At 35.7% G+C, this 16767-nt stretch overlaps 3 protein-coding genes and 1 pseudogene across 3 annotated transcripts; all 4 read right to left on the bottom strand.

Annotated features, from left to right (window-relative positions):
- Nucleotides 1-252: 252 nt before the first annotated feature.
- LOC116137603 (1-aminocyclopropane-1-carboxylate oxidase homolog 1-like) lies at nt 253-1811 on the bottom strand. Its single transcript, XM_031423296.1, has 3 exons — nt 1131-1811; nt 664-985; nt 253-560 (listed from the first exon to the last, which is right to left on the bottom strand). Exons 1-3 carry the CDS (start codon nt 1652-1654, stop codon nt 312-314), a joined length of 1095 nt encoding a protein of 364 aa, XP_031279156.1. The 5' UTR covers nt 1655-1811; the 3' UTR covers nt 253-311.
- Nucleotides 1812-3853: 2042 nt separating this feature from the next.
- LOC116137602 (1-aminocyclopropane-1-carboxylate oxidase homolog 1-like) lies at nt 3854-6023 on the bottom strand. Its single transcript, XM_031423295.1, has 3 exons — nt 5334-6023; nt 4366-4687; nt 3854-4277 (listed from the first exon to the last, which is right to left on the bottom strand). Exons 1-3 carry the CDS (start codon nt 5864-5866, stop codon nt 4026-4028), a joined length of 1107 nt encoding a protein of 368 aa, XP_031279155.1. The 5' UTR covers nt 5867-6023; the 3' UTR covers nt 3854-4025.
- Nucleotides 6024-7344: 1321 nt separating this feature from the next.
- Nucleotides 7345-9189, bottom strand: LOC116137649 (1-aminocyclopropane-1-carboxylate oxidase homolog 1-like). Its single transcript, XM_031423332.1, has 3 exons — nt 8540-9189; nt 7873-8194; nt 7345-7772 (listed from the first exon to the last, which is right to left on the bottom strand). The coding sequence occupies exons 1-3, from the start codon at nt 9073-9075 to the stop codon at nt 7521-7523; spliced, it is 1110 nt and encodes a 369-aa protein (XP_031279192.1). The 5' UTR covers nt 9076-9189; the 3' UTR covers nt 7345-7520.
- Nucleotides 9190-11301: 2112 nt separating this feature from the next.
- LOC116137656 lies at nt 11302-12112 on the bottom strand (annotated as a pseudogene).
- Between the last annotated feature and the right edge of the window lie 4655 nt (nt 12113-16767).

Below are 16767 nucleotides of genomic sequence, written 5' to 3'. Positions count from 1 at the left end.
TGAAATCAATTTTTTTATTTATTTAAAGTTGATATATACTTGAATAAATAGTATAAATATAGAGTCAAAAGTTAATAAGGTGATAATTTCTTTTGCAACTGTTTTATTACTTACCAAGGTGGCTACATATTTAACTAGTAATTGTAATCTCTTATTATTGTCATAATCAAACTGAAACAAGCATATATATATATAAGACGTAGATGATGTATTTTGTAAAACTCGTAGGAGAGTTTAAATAGTTGCACCAAGTTTCTTCATTTATTGTTATTATTAGTATGAAGTTATAGATTTATTGTAATTGCATGAATTCATAGCCTATAATCGGCAGGACTGGGCTTCTCATGGAGTCCTTTGGAATAAAACCTACCAACATATTCACTCACTAGTACCTCTTTATACTTAGCAGGATTTTCTTCAGATATCAACTCCTTAATGGGACCATACAGCCTTGCCGGTGGAGCAAATCGTCCCGCGAAAAAGCATATTGCAGAAACTCTTGATTTACGGCTTGGGAACACTCTGTGCACATTGCTTTTGAACTTGTCATTTGATATAATCTGAGACAAATGAAGCAGTAATATATAACATAAGTGCTTAAAATATATAGAATGATTGAAAAAAAAAAAAATGTACTTAAGATTGAAAAAAAAAAAAAAAAACCTGGAGAAGATCCCCAATGTTGACCACTAAGCTTCCTGCAATGGGCTGAACATCAACCCATCGATTTTCATGTAACACTTGGAGGCCGCCTGTTTGATCTTCGGCGAGAACGGTGAGAAAAGTATTGTCTGTGTGCTTGGTGACTCCCATGGCTAACTGTGGCTCAGGGCATGCAGGGTAGTAGTGGCACACAAGGGTGCGCCCTTTGTTACATTCCATGGATATCAGGTGGTCTGATTTGAGACCAAGACCCTCAGACAACAACTCGAGAAGTGTGTCTCCTACCTTTGTAATTTCCTTTATGAATTCAATTGCTTCATGTCTGCAATTAAGTGTCCAAAACTTAAGGAAATAGTAAGCTGTGTTTTGATTATTATATCAAAGATATATAGTTATAAAACCTGGTTAAAATAACATTTTAGGAGGAAAGTGTAACTTTGACTAATGAATAAATAAGTATAAATTACCGGCATGCATCAGGCAATTCATTGGGGTCAACGTGATCAGAAGTGAGCATAGACACAGACAATGTGTCCCTCCAGTCAGCCCTTTGAGATTTAAACAAATCATAATTGCTGTTAAATCTCACTCTTCTTGCTCGATCACGTGAATAAAATTGTTTTTTCACATCAATATCTTGTTCATTAAACCTGCGAACCCCTTTTATCATATTATCCAATACGCTAATGGGTATTCCATGGTTCACAACTTGAAAAAAGCCCCACTCCTCGGATGCACTTCGAACTTGATCAACAATGTTGTGGCGTCGATCAGTGAGAAGGCCGTCAAGATCAATCACCGGCAGTCCAATGTGGGTCCGGGGGTGATCTGCAAGCTCATCGTTTGATTTTGATCGCCGGAACATTTTAGGGATGGTCACTACCCCAGAATCTACTAGTCCTTGGACACCAAGCTTGGTGTCCTCAAAAGCCGTAAGCTCTTTCACTCGATCATATTCCAACTCAGATACACCATTGTTTAAGATTTCCATTTCTCTTCTCTAATCAAGATAACTAATCTATGAAGTATGTAATTTTCTTCTCGCTTATGATAGGGTTAACAGCATGCATAGTCTCCTGATAACTATGTGTATATATATAGTTATGTACGCGGCTACCAGCAAGAATAATATTAGCCATAAAGTTATTCTCTTTGTTCAATATAATTAATTTATAGTACAGACGGCAAATTATTTGTCAAAAGAACAAATGCAAACACGAATTGTATCCTTGGTAGAATATACAAACATATGTGAGTTGCAGTCTAGAAGCAAACTTGTTGAGTCCGGGGAACAAAACAAATTTGATGTTAAATGCTTATCCTCAAGATAAACGCCTAAAAGTTTCTATCCAAATTTCCCCAAGAAACTGAACACTCACCTTGTTTTAAAGGTAAAATACAAATTAAATCTGCAAGGTAAAATACAAATTAAATGCAAACACGAGTTGTATCCTTGGTAGAATATACAAACATATGTGAATTGCAGTCTAGCAGCAAACTTGTTGAGTCCGGGGAACAAAACAAATTTGATGTTAAATGCTTATCCTCAAAATAAACGCCTAAAAGTTTCTATCCAAATTTCCCCAAGAAACTGAACACTCTCCTTGTTTTAAAGGTAAAATACAAATTAAATCTGCAAGGTAAAATACAAATTAAATGCAAACAGGAGTTGTATCCTTGGTAGAATATACAAACATATGTGAATTGCAGTCTAGCAGCAAACTTGTTGAGTCCGGGGAACAAAACAAATTTGATGTTAAATGCTTATCCTCAAAATAAACGCCTAAAAGTTTCTATCCACCCAAGAAACTAAACACTCACCTTGTTTTAAAGGTAAAATACAAATTAAGTCTGCAATTGGTGGATTCTGTTTTTGGTGGTCCTCGATTACTTATTTATTCATTTCAGAACTAAATTTCAGATGTGTTTTAGGAGTTTTCATCACTGAAAGTAGGACAAAAATGTATCAATTTCTTTGAATTTTTTTAGTAAATTACACGACGCCTTTGAGATTAACATTAAAATTCATAATAATAATTAAAAAAAAAAAGTTTGCTTGTGGAGTTTACCCTAAACCATTCTGAGATTCCAATTTCCAAAGATACCTCATCAAGCAGGAATCCAAGACGGTTAATTAGGGTCATTCCTCCTATCTTTTTCACATGAACTTCTACGTGACTTTGTATGTTGTGGGATCTTTTTCGGGTTCAACGTTTAGCCAACACAGTTACTTCTTGCTTTCATCTTAATCAAGGAAAAAGAAATCAACAAAACAGTCGGTTTCTAAAAAGGGGTGATGTTACCGCATTCAAGGAAATCATAAAGACCAAAAACAATCATGCATAATGGTACAAAAATAGTAATATAAAAACAAATTACAGGAGAGAGAAGCTTGCCCTTGGATTGTCAATAAAGCTACCTAGCCTGTCTTGAAGTTATTAATTATTTATATTTTGATAATAATTAAGACCTGGTCCAGAGGAAAATTAAAAGAAATAATTACAAACTAAGGTTAATGACAAAAGTATCTTTTTGCTATGAATCTTGACATTGTTATACAATGTAATTTAAATCAAATATCGATGGGTGAAAACCAGGCCAGTTTTTTAGGTGTTCCATAGTTGGAGAAAAAATTCAGTATGTTAAAGAGTTTCTGACATCAGTTAATATATCACCAGCCGTCTGATCATGAGATCTTGTCTCTGTTAAGGGTCTTATGTTAATTTTAAGTTCCTACAGTTTCAGGGATCAGGACACAGCAGCGGATAATTGGGATTCTAACGTGAAGTATGGACTTAATTATGCTGCGGGAAATTAACTCATCAGTGAAATGTCTAGAATCTTGTATTCACTCATGGTCCCGTACACACTTACTTTTTGGCCTTCAATTTTCTTTTGATTTGTCACAAACTTTCTCTAAAAAGAAATTGAGAAGAAGTTCCGATCAGCATATATACAAGCTACCGCTGCCTATACGAAGTTATACGAATGTCTATTGAAGTGACAATATGGCAAAATAATCCGGAGTCAAACTGCTCTTATTCTCAAACACCTGTAGAGATATCGTGTTGAGGTTGTTTTAGTGTTCTATGCATTGAAGCTGCATAATTACCATTTCTATATTTTACATGTTAGAATTACGTTAGAGATTAAGATGGACCAGTGTCGGTATCGCAGTAAGTAGAGTAGCTGAGAACAAATAAAGTAGCTGATATCGAGTGCAACTATCCTGGATTCCCGGATATTTGCGTACCCAGTTATTATAAGTACAAAAGTACAGATAACATAGAAGTTATATTAAACAACTTTGTAGTAGTTGTTTGGAATGACTGTATTATAGTAAAACAATAATACTGCTAGCTTCATTGCTTGAATTGGTCAAGGGTAGTCTTTCCATCCAGTCCCTTATATGAAAATTTGCCAAAATATTCACTCACCATAAAGTTTTTGTAAACAGGTGGATTTTCTTCTGATATCAACTCTTCCAGGGGGCCGTAGGATTTCTCGTGTACACTACTACTTCCCGTAAAAAAGCAGGCCACGGTCACCCTAGGGGCAACATTATTGGCTAAAACTCTGTGATCAACGCTCTTAAACTTGTCGTTTGAAAGAATCTGTCAGTTGGTTACATTAAATTAAAATTACTAATATATTAAGATCTTGATGACCATATAATTATACTTTTAATTGTAAAAGACTTACCTGGAGGTAGTCCCCTATATTTACCACCAAGGCTCCTGGAATGGGTGGAGCATCAGCCCACTGATTTTCATGCAAGACTTGGAGACCGCCAACGTGATCTTGCAGTAGAACAGTAAGGAATGAAGGATCCGAGTGACTGCTAGCTCCCATCGTTAGCTTTGGCTGTGGGCATGCCGGATAGTAGTGGCAGACAAAGGTGCATTTTCCAGCACATTCCAGGGCTTTTAGATGATCAGGTTTCAGGCCTAGAGCCTCCGACAATAATTCAAACAGAGTGTCTCCTAACTTTCTGACATTTTCTGCATACTCCGTTGCCGCATCTCTGCATATTTGAGTAAAAGATTGAAGCAAAAATTAAACTGGTTTAGTTTTTGTTTAATAAGGAAGATTTCAACAACTGTTACCAATTTAGGTGATAGGACATCTGGTTCAAAACAAATGCACTAAATATATTTGTATGACAAAAAAATGATATGTTTGTTTAATTCGAATATAACAGAAAACAGGACTAGAATTGCAGAAAATTTAAGTCAGAACGGAAATCAAACTTGTAGCATGGATAGAGTATCGTTAGTTTTGTTAGTATTAGGACAAAAACACAAGAAGAATAATGTCAAAATTTGAAGTAAAATTGGTTCTGTTTCAGTAAATGTTCACAGGAAACTTCAAATTGTTACTCATGCACCATTTCATCTGTCAAAGCGTTTATATTCGTTACGAAGCTGTAATCCCATCCCTTTAACAGCTTTGCATATATTGATTGTATTAAGAAGCTCAAAAGATTGTAGACATACGGAAATGAGCTCTGATTTTTGAGAGATTTCAAATCCTCGTATTATTTTAATTTATTTTCATCTTTCGCGTTTTCGTATCTTCAAAGGCGGATGCATAATTATCTAAATCCAAAAATTTTGTTGATAAAGCAATTAAAGTAATCAATCAAGATATAGGCAGAATTGAGGTTTTACCTAAGAGCAGCAGGCAGTAGCTGAGGATCAAAATTCTCAGAAGCAGACATGGAGAAACTGAGTGTATCCCTCCAATTAGCGGCTTTTGATCGATACAGATCAAAGTTGCTATTGAATGTCACTTTTCTCTTCACATCACGTGTATACCATTCTTTCTTCACCTCAACATCTTGTTCATGAAACTTACCTACTCCTTCAATCATCCCTTCAAATACATTGAAAGGGATCCCGTGATTTACAACCTGAAAAAAGCCCCATGTCTCGGATGCACTCCTAACTTGATCAACAATCTCCTCGTGCTTGCCACCAAGATCTATAAGAGGAACCTGCAAGTCGTTCTGGTGATTATTTGACTCGTGAACAAGCTCATTAGGAGAAGGTGGCCGAAGAAATATCCTTGGAATATTCTCAATTCCAGCATCTACTAGTCCTTTGACACCAGTTTTGGCCTCATCAAAAGCTTGAAGCTCTCCAGCTCGATCATAATCAGACACAGTTTCAGAAGATGGGTTTCTACCGACTGAGATATCCATTCTCTATTTCTCTGTTTTGGTAGATGCAAATAATGGTCTGATGCATTATTAACTTTAATTCCCTCTATTTAAGACAAGGCTAATGATTATAGATTTCCCCAATTTTAGAGAGTAGTTTGGCACCAGAATAATTATTTTTCTACCTATTCTTTATAATTTTAAAATTAATTTTCTCATCAAATGCTTTTGTTTTCATTGTATTTTTCATTCAATTTAGTCTTATTATGATAGTTTTGTTTTAAAATCATAAATGGGTATAAACAGTTAAAAAAAAAACACTTTATCATAAATTCAAATAACATGACATTATTGGTGTTGTCACTAGGGGTGGGCGGGTCCGAGTACTCGCCCAAATGCCATGGAACTAGAATTGGCTAGTTCTTGGGATTTGGAACCCAACCTGAATCGGTTGATTTCGATTCTTAAAAGCCTGGTACCAGAACCTGAAATCGGGTCCCAAGTACCCAAAAAAATTAATTACCCCTTACTATTCATAAAAATGATAAATGTACCCTCAAAAAGTTTATAAAAATTATAGTTTAGTCTCGATTCCTAACTAGATATCCGAGTCTCGGTTTCGATTCTAATTTCGATTCTTACAATGATAAAACTGATATCAAAACCGCATAATACTGGTTTCCATTTTTTTGAATTAAAACCGACCTTATGAGGGCGAACTCCGAGTAAAAACCGGAATCAAAATCCTAAGTACCCATAGTTCTGTCCCACCTATTTTTTGTTCTCACCCCTAGTTGGCACACAGTTTCGTGCACTTCAAATAACGGGACACTTGTTATTGGTGTTGGCAAACATTTTCGTGCATAGCTACAAGCATAGGGGCTTATTTGGCTATTACCATCACAATCGTCTGTGGGGCACAATTCTTTGCGTAGAGGCCATGCCAAGCCATAGCTTCCACACAGAAGATGACTGAATAGACTTCTATGCATCTATTTCAAATAGAAAAAACTTCCTTCAACTACTCATATGATTTTTTCATGAATATATTTTGGAAGTATCCTTCTATTGATATATATAATTCAATTTTATTTTTTATCGAATTAATTTTTTTATATTCAATTTTTTATTTAGATTGTGACATGTCATTTCAATAACTTGAATTTTAAGAAATGGGTGTTAACGGTCAAAAGACGCTTTGTTAAGTTCAAACAGCTTGACCCTTAAGATGATGGTGTCGGCGGGTAAAGTCATTTTGTGTAGGCCATGTATACCTCCATTTGTAGGCCATGTATACCTCCATTTGTTCCACGCGGAAGATAACCGAATAAGATATATTGTCTCGACTCTCAACGAAAACTTTCTCTTGTCTTTATCTTTATTGAGTAGATAATATGATTTAAAGAAAATAGTTGCAGGATAAATGACAAATCTTAATCTGTGTCTGGAAGAATCACGAGGAATGTACCAAGATCTTGTAGTACCCCAGTTTTTAACAGAGTAGCTACTGCGGGAAGAAATTAAATTTAACTTGCTACATTGCAAATCGGCAGTCTTCCACAACTACATTATTATTTTCTCTAACATATTAGTCAAAATGTAGACTTTGTAACTAATGGCAAACTTTATTCAAATATTGTACAATTATTAATAGTTTGTACAACATTTGCAAATTTTATTCAAATATTCTCCATCTTCATAGCTTGAACTGATAAAGCACAGACTTATCACCAACAGCCCCAGAAAAATATGAGCTCAAATATTCTGAAATAAGAAAATCCCTGTAAACAGGTGGATTTTCTTCTGACGTCAACTCTTTGATTGGCCCATAGAGCTTTGGGGTTTCAGTAGCATGTCCAGTGAAGAAGCATGGCACAGAAATCCTTGAAACAGATCCACTGGCCACGACTCTGTGGTCAACGCTTTTAAACTTGTTGTTTGATATAACCTGAGTCAATTTTAAGAAGTTTAGAAACATTAATTTGTGATAAATGATCGTGGAGATAATCATGATGACAAAACTATCATTATAATTGCAGAAGACAAACCTGGAGAAAGTCCCCAATATTTATCACTAAGCCTCCAGCAATGGGGTGAACATCAACCCACTGATTTTCATGAAAGACTTGAAGACCACCGATTTGATCTTGTGATAGAATAGTAAGGAATGAAGGATCAGAGTGTTTGGTAGTTCCCAAGGTGAGATCTGGGGCGGGGCACGGTGGATAGTAGTGGCAACCAATATTAAATCCTTCAGTGCATCCCATCTCTTTTAAATGTTGAGGTTTCAGACCTAGGGCCATAGATAACAGTTCAAATAGAGTGTTCCCCAGTTTTGAAACATTTTTTATATACTCCATTGAACTGTCTCTGCAAAAACAACTCTATATATGTTAAAAGGAAAAGCAACCGTATTTGCTCAGTGTAACAATGTTGAGTAACTCAGAATTGAACAAGCTCTAGGATTGACCTAACAGAAACAGAACATAAAACAACTCATAAACTAACTGCACCTGATAATAAAACCTTAATCCAAAAGAACTTACAGAATTGATGAGATACTTTTCCCAAAAACAAATACATATATGTTAAACTTGATATCCTCTGAATTAGCAGTTATGGGCACACAAGTGACATCTGTCACCTTTCCTAGGCAGATTATAGTGCAGTCAACAATGAGCTGAATTAGAAATCATTTGGAGATAGTAGCTATACCTGCAAACTTCTGGTATTTCAGTTGGATCAAAAGGCTTGGAAGCTAATGTAGAAATAGCAAAAGTATCCCTCCAATTAGCTGTTCGTGATTGATACAGATCCATATTGCTGTAGAATCTAATGTTTCTCTTTGGGTCGCGAGAATATAACTCTTTCTTCACCTCGAGGTCCAGGTCATGAAATTTTCGTGCCCCATCAAGCATTTTCTCTAACACATCTAAGGGAATCCCATGATTTACGACTTGAAAAAGGCCCCATGTCTCAGATGCATCCCGGATCTGATCTACAATCTTCTGTAGCCTATCTCCTCTTATCCCATCAAGATCTACAATCGGTACTTGAAAGTTACTCTGATGAGTGGTCAACTCCTCGGCTAGCTCATCATCGGGTCGAATGAATATCCTGGGAATTTTCACAATCCCGGCATCTACTAACCCTTTAACTCCAGCTTTTGTGTCATCAAAACTCTTAAGCTCTTTAGCTCTGTCATAATCTGATGATTTACTGCAATCCAAGATATCCATCCTTTGTTTCATTCATACAGGAAAAATGATGAGAATGAAGATTAAAATGGGGTAGTTAATAGACTTTTGACTGAGATTCAGATAAATACCATTAATATACATTATCTTCTTTAAGTCAGGTAATGAATGAATAATTAAAAAGAGATAAAACATAATTATATGTTAGCTTATTAGTCACGTGGCATCAATAGAGATAAAGTCTAGTACGGTTCGTTTCATTTTTCAGAATTATGTCACATTTGATTTGCAGAGATGAAAACGACAGTAAGCAAGAAATCAAAAGTTTACACAGCTGCAACATGTTGACCAGTTCATCATTCACCTAAGTTCCAGACATTCCATTTAACTTACAGGGGTTGCAGGCTAGTTGCAGCCTACTTTGTAATTTATTTTGTATTATTGATAGCACAAGCATGTCAGCGTAATAAATATTACATAAAAATGCAGTGAGAAAATTTATCGAACACTTGATAAGCGGAAGTAACCAAGAATTTTGAGCTTCTAGCCCCTGACAAAACAATAGACAAGAAAGTAAAGAAAATACGTGGTTTGGTCAGAATTCCCTATATCCAGGGGTGATACTGATAGTTTTACCATATAAAGAAGAAATAGTATTACAACACTCTCAGGTTAATGGAAATTATAAATTTTGTCACTTGACCTACTGCAGGAAGAATTAAACATGACAATAAATGGCCGTCTTCCACAAGTACATGATTCTCTTTGTGTATTTTAACGAACCATAAGAACCGCAATTGACAAAAGCTGTTCTCCCAGCTGATACACCAAGATATGTGCAGCTGCTGTAGACATGCTGTATCATTTATGGATATGCCTGATCTGACATTAATGCTTGAAATATCTATCTTTATTCGGAAAGACTTCAGAATAGCAGTCCTAATATATTTTCCATCTTCATAGCTTGAACTGATAAAGCACAGACTTATCACCAACAACCCCAGAAAAATATGAGCTCAAATATTCAGAAATAAGAAAATCCCTGTAAACAGGTGGATTTTCTTCTGATGTCAACTGTTTGACGGGCACATAGAGCTTTGGGGTTCCAGTAGCATGTCCAGTGAGAAAGCATGCCACAGAAATCCTTCGAACAAATCCATTGGCCACGACTCTGTGGTAAACGCTTTTAAGCTTGTTGTTTGATATAAACCTGATTCAGTTTTAAGAAATTTAGACACTAATTTGTAGTAAATGATGGTGGTGACAATGATGACGACAAAATTATCATTATAACTGTAGAAGACAAACGTAGAGAAAGTCCCCTATATTTAGTTATTTACCACTAAGCCTCCTGCAACGGTTGAACATCAACCCACTGGTTTTCATAAAAGACTTGAAGACCACCGATTTGATCTTGCAAAACAATAGTGAGGAATGAAGGATCGGAGTGTTAGGTAGTTCCCAAGGTGAGCTCTGGCTCGGGGCACAATGGATAGTAGTGGCAAGCTATACTAAATCCTTCTGTGCATCCCATCTCTTTTAAAAGTTCAGGTTTCAGTGTTAAGGCCATTTGATAACAGTTCAAATAGAGTGTTCCCCAGTTTTGAAATATTTTTTATATACTCCATTGAACTGTCTCTGCAAAACAATTTTACAAATGTTGAAAGGAAAAACAAGGAAAAACAACCATACTTGCTCAATGAAAAAACAACCATTTTTTCATTTACGTTTATTACATCGATCGACTCCTTAAAAGCACAACAATTTATGAATTAACTGTAACAAAGATCTTATTACTTTTATTTAAAATTAACTATTTAGAGAACAGTGTTATAAATGATTAAAATAGAAATTATAATAACAATCCCTGACGGGGCGATTCTCTTAACATAAGATATGTGTCAGTTATATGGCTTTTAAAATAGAGTTTTGCTAAGATGTGAAATTGTGAATTATGATTTCTGTCACCTTTCCCTAGCAATTTACAGTGTAATCAACAATTTGTTGAATTAAAATTCGCATGGTAGTGAACGAAATAGAGAAGCAACAGGAACAAAATAATAATAGTAAAACAAAACAAACTGTAAACAAAGAAATTATAGGAGCGATTTACCCTGGTTCACCCAATGTGGGTTACGTTCAGCTGAGTCAATATTATTGAAATATGCCTCACCTCTCTCGTTTACAATGAATGAATTGCTCTCACTCACATAACAAGAGAAAAGAATGTTTATATACTAGGTTTAAGAGATTAAACTTAGTTTTACAAGAATTCCTATTCCTAAGCCCAACCCAAAAAGGAATTAATAACTTAAAAGGAATCCTATAACGGTTATACATGGAAAAGCCCAAAACCACCTACGGGCTCGGGGGCGCTGCCCCTGCGACCCCTGCCCACTCATCGGGGAGCGGGACACTCGCCCGTTGACCGGTCAGTGGGACCCCCGAGTGCGTCTCCGTTACCCATTAATGCTGAAGTAGTCGACAACCCCAACAGGTAGTAGTAGCTATACCTGCAAATTTCTGGTATTTTACTTGGATCAAAATGGTTGGAAGCTAAAGTAGAAATAGTCAAAGTATCCCTCCAATTAGCTGTTCGTGACTGATACAGATCTAAATTGCTGTAGAATCTAACGTCTCTCTTTGGGTCACGAGAATATAACTCTTTCTTCACCTCATGGTCCTCGTCATGAAATTTTCGTGCCCCATCAAGCACTTTATCTAACACATCTAAGGGAATCCCATGATTCACGACCTGAAAAAAGCCCCATGTCTCAGATGCAGCTCGGACCTGTTCAACAATCTCCTCTAGCCTTTCGTCTCTGATGCCATCAAGATCTACAACTGGTACTTGAAAGTTGTTCTGATGAGTGTTCAACTCCTCAGCTAGCTCATCATCAGGTCGAATGAATATCCTGGGAATTTTCACAATCCCAGATCTACTAATCCTTTAACTCCAGCTTTTGTGTTATCAAAACTCTTAAGCTCTTCAGCTCTGTCATAATCTGATGGTTTACTGGCATCCGAGATGTCCATCTTCTGTTTCATTCATACAAGAAAAATGATGAGAATGAAGATAATAATAGTGAAGTTCATTGACTATCACTGATGTTTATATAAACATTATTACTTCATGTTATCTTCTAAAGTCGAGTAATGAATAATTAAATAATTAAATTGTTAGCTTATTTATCACATGGTATCAATCAGTCTAGTACAGTTTGCTTGATTATTCCGAATTATGTCACATGCGTATTAATTTATTGGCAGGTTCCAAAAGTGTGTCCCATATCTCTTCTTATCAACTTAAAAACCACGTCTTATTACCCAAATGCTTGCTCTTGCGTATTTACCCATCTCAATATTCAATCCAATAGTGTAACAATTTCAGAAAGAATCAGACACAGATTATAGAGAATACCCCACAATGACTACCTATTTTCTTGGCTGTCATGAGTAGTCCCTTGGAAATTACTTCATCCGCTAAGCAAACGTCCATGGGTTCTGGAAGGACTCCAGAACAACACTCATATGTCAATTGTTTGTACAACATTTGAAAATTTCATTCAATTAGTCGATCTTGACAGCTCCAATTGACAAAGCACAGACTTATCAGCAACTGCCCTTGAAAAATGAGCTAAAGTATGCATTAAAAGAAAACCTCTGTAAATAGGTGGGTTTTCTTCTCATGTCAATTCTTTGATGGGCCCAAGAGCTTTGGCGTCGCAGAGGCATGTCCTGTGAGAAAGCATGCCACGGAAACCCTACCAATACCGATGGAGACGACTCCATGGTCTACACTTTTAAACTTGTTTGATATAGCTGTTGGATAGTGCCTTAAATCTCATACTGCTTGCGAATTCTCCCGTTTAAATAAATTAGTATATTGAGCTTTAAAGTATTTTAAAAAGTGTTAGTTAGACACCAAAAGAATAATAATTGTAGGTTATTATTAAAGGTGTAATTGAGCTTTTTTGGGATAGTGTATGGAGTTTACAATTTTTTCACTTCTAAAAATTGTATAGTTGTAAATTTTTACTTAGTGGATTATTTGAGTGGATGGTGGAAATAAGCTAAATTGATTGGACCAAACCACTTTAAAATTCTTTTATTTTGATTTTTTTTTAATTTTTTAGTTGCTTGCCTCAATTTTGCATTTGAGTTATGCGAATTTTTTTCAACAAGGGGTACTGGAAGAAGGCAAGCTGGAGAGGAGGCCGGATTTAAGAATAGATTGGCGATTATCAAGTATCTCAAATTTCTTAGAGGTATGTCTAAGTTTGAGGTTCATTTATTTGATGGTAAAATTAATTTTATGTTATGCCAAAGTACGATACAATACCTTTTGGTACAATAAGGTATTGATCAAGCATTAGAAGAGAGTAAGTCAGAGAAGATGTATAATAGAGAATGGAATAGAATTCAAAGTAGAGTTGTCAGTACTGAGTACAATCAGATTGACCTTAGCTCTAGAGATAAAGTATAGCGTGCTGACTGAGTCTACACCAAAGGGTTTGTGGGAAAAATTGGAGGGTATTTATGCATCAAAATCGTTGAATAACAGATTGTGTTTAAAGATGGATCTATATTCTCTGAAGATAGATGAAGGTACGAGTCTCCATGATCATTTAAATGAATTTAATAGGCTAGTATCGCAATTGTTGGCTATTTCTGATGAGTTAAAGGATGAAGAAAATGCATTGATATTGTTATCATCTTTCCCTAAATATTATAGACCTTTAGTTCAAACTTTGTTGATAGTCAGATCTACTTTAAATTAGATCATGTGACTGCCTTGTTGTGTGAGAATGAAAGGTTTATGGGATCAGAGAACTCATCACTTAGAGGAGATCTACTAGTTGTAAAAGGTTCTAATTGAGCGAGGACTCAAGAGACAATTAACTGATAAATCAGAAGTCAGAGATTACAGTAATAAGGAGTGTTATTATTGTGGAGAGAAGGGACATATCCAACCACGGTGCAAAAAATTAAGGGAGGATATGCTTGCTTTCAAGAAGGCTCAACTTATGAAGGATTCGAAGGATGATGCTTGGGTTGCTGATAATGAAGGTGAATTTTTAGTAACATGTCAAGATGAAACTCAAACTTCAAAGGGTGAAAAAGGTTGGGTTTTAGATTTTATTATATATATGCATGTTTTTAATGATAAAGATTGTTTTGTTGAATTGTAAGAAGATGAAAATTATGGAAATATTGTTGTTGGTAATAACAAGAAAGTGAAGATTGAAGGCGTTGGTAGCGTTCGTCTCAAGCTTCATAATGGTGTTGTTAAGAAGCTTCGTCATGTGAGGTATGTACCAAGTTGTGGTCACAATTTGATTTCTTTGGATGAGTTTGCTTCTCGTGGGTATACCTACATTGGTCAAAGAGATGGATGCGAAGTGTATAAAGATAATGTTCTAATTTTGCAAGGCAAAAGGAATGAAAAACAACTATATTTGCTTGATAAAGGAGTGTGTTTTAAGAAATCAAGAGATAAAGTTGTTCCAGTTCCTGTTATGAAAGAAAAGAAGATTGTCAATAGAGTAAGATTTTCGGATGCTACTGTGATGTTTGGGGATTCAAGTCAAGGGAGGAATTGTTGGGATAGTGCCTTGAATCCCATGTTGCTTAGGAATGGGAGTTGCAAGGGGACTCTCCCTTTTAAATAGATTAGTAGTTTGAGCTTTTGAATTTAAAATATCTCAAAAAATGTAAGACAAACACCAAAAGAATAATCATTATGGGTTGTTATTAAAGGTGTAATTGGGTTTTTCGGGATGGTGTAAGGAGTTTGCAATTTTTTCTCTTCTAAAAATTATACAGTTGTAAGCTTTTGCTTAGTGGATTATTTAAGTGGATAGTGGACATAGACTAAATTGATTGGGTCGAACCACTTTAAAATTCTTGTGTTTTGATTTTCTTTATTTTTTAGTTATTTGCCTTAATTTTGCGTTTGAGTTGTGGGAATCTTTTTCAACAATAACCTGAGTCAATTTTAAGAAACCTTAGAAACATTAGTGATAAATGATGAAAATTGTGGGGATGATGATGGAAAACTATCATAATAATTCTAGAAGACAAATCTGGAGAAAGTCCCCTATATTTACTACTAAGCCTCCGGCAATGGGGTGAACATCAAGCCATTGATTTCCATGAAACACTTGAACACCGCCCATTTGGCCTTGTAGACGCATAGTAAGGAATGCAGGATCAGATTGTCTAGTAGTTCGCAAGGTCAGCTCCGACCGAGGGCATATGGATGGTAGTGAGACAAAATTATATCTTTCAGTGCATCCCATTCCCATGTCTTGTAAATGTTCAGGTGTCACAGTCCTAGACCAACCGATAACAATTCAAATAGAGTGTCCCCCAATCTTGTAACATTCTTTAAGCACTCCATTGTAGTATCTCTGCAAAACAAGTTTACATGTGGTAAGAGGAAAGATTAACCGTAGTTGCACAATGTAACATTGTTGAGTTGCACAGAATTGAAGAGAGAGCAGTGGTAAACTAATGATGTCAAAACACATCAGAACAGATATCTAGAGACTCATAAATTCAACTCAATAAGATCATATCTGACAAAAATAAAAAATTGCAGCATTGCTGGAGTGTACATTTTCTAGTTAAAAGAGAGTAAAGCTACACAATGGGAAAGACGTCTGCTAACCCCATTGGGACACCCAATTCCTCGACATATAAGTTACTTAAATAAAGTTATTTTGGACAGTATGTTAATCATCCAGATGCAACTTACAGACTTTAAAGCAGTTAGTCTCATCGTATTTTGACTATTTAATTCAACTGGTTCTGATGCAATGCTTAGGCTTTCCATAAAGTTGCAAATTTTCGTATGTAATTGTTCCAATAAATAGATATCATAATGCTGCCCAAAATTTAATTGAAAAACGTTTGGAGATGGTAGCTATACATTGGTATGTGCCTGCAAACTTCTGGTATTTTACTGGGATCAAAATCGTTGGAAGCTACATTAGAAATAGACAAACTGTCCCTCCAATTAGCTGTTCGTGATTGATGCAAAACTAAATTGCTGTAGATTCTAACTTTTCTCTTTTTATCATGAGAATAGAACTAATTATTCACCTCAAGGTCTTGCTCATGAAATTTTCGTACCCCATTTAGCACGTTTTCTAACATATCTAAGGGGATTCCATGATTTACAACTTGAAAAAAGCTCCATTTCTCAGATGCAATCCGAACCTCAACGATCTCCTCTAGCTTATTTTCTCTAATTCCATTAAGATCAACTACTGGGACTTAAAAGTTGGTCTGTTCACGAGTAGTCAACTCCTCAGCAAGCTCATCCGGTGGTCAAACGAAAACCCGAGGAATATTCACAACACAACCCCAACATCTACAACCCCTTTGACACCTGTTTTTGTCTCATCAAAAGCCTTGAGCGCTTTAGCTCGATCATAATCCATTGCAGTTTGAGGAGAAGATTTACCGGCATCCGAGATCTTCATTCTCTTTTTCACACAAGAACGTTGATGAGAATGAAGATGGAAATGATGCGGTTCGTTGACTTCAACTAGATATAAATGGTTAGAGTAGGTCTCCTAAAACCAATCAATTATTATAAAATTGACTATTTGTAATAATGTTTATTGATCAATAAAAGACATTTTATTCTATATTGTGTAAATCATATTGTATATATTGTTATATATCCTTAGGATTGTAGAACTGTAATAAGGGTATCAAGTGTTTCAAATCTTGATA

This window comes from Pistacia vera, unplaced genomic scaffold (assembly GCF_008641045.1).
Source record: "Pistacia vera cultivar Batoury unplaced genomic scaffold, PisVer_v2 Contig331, whole genome shotgun sequence".
Taxonomy (NCBI): Eukaryota; Viridiplantae; Streptophyta; class Magnoliopsida; order Sapindales; family Anacardiaceae; genus Pistacia; species Pistacia vera.
Note: the sequence above shows the minus strand (reverse complement) of the source record. Positions and strands in the feature narration are given on the sequence as shown.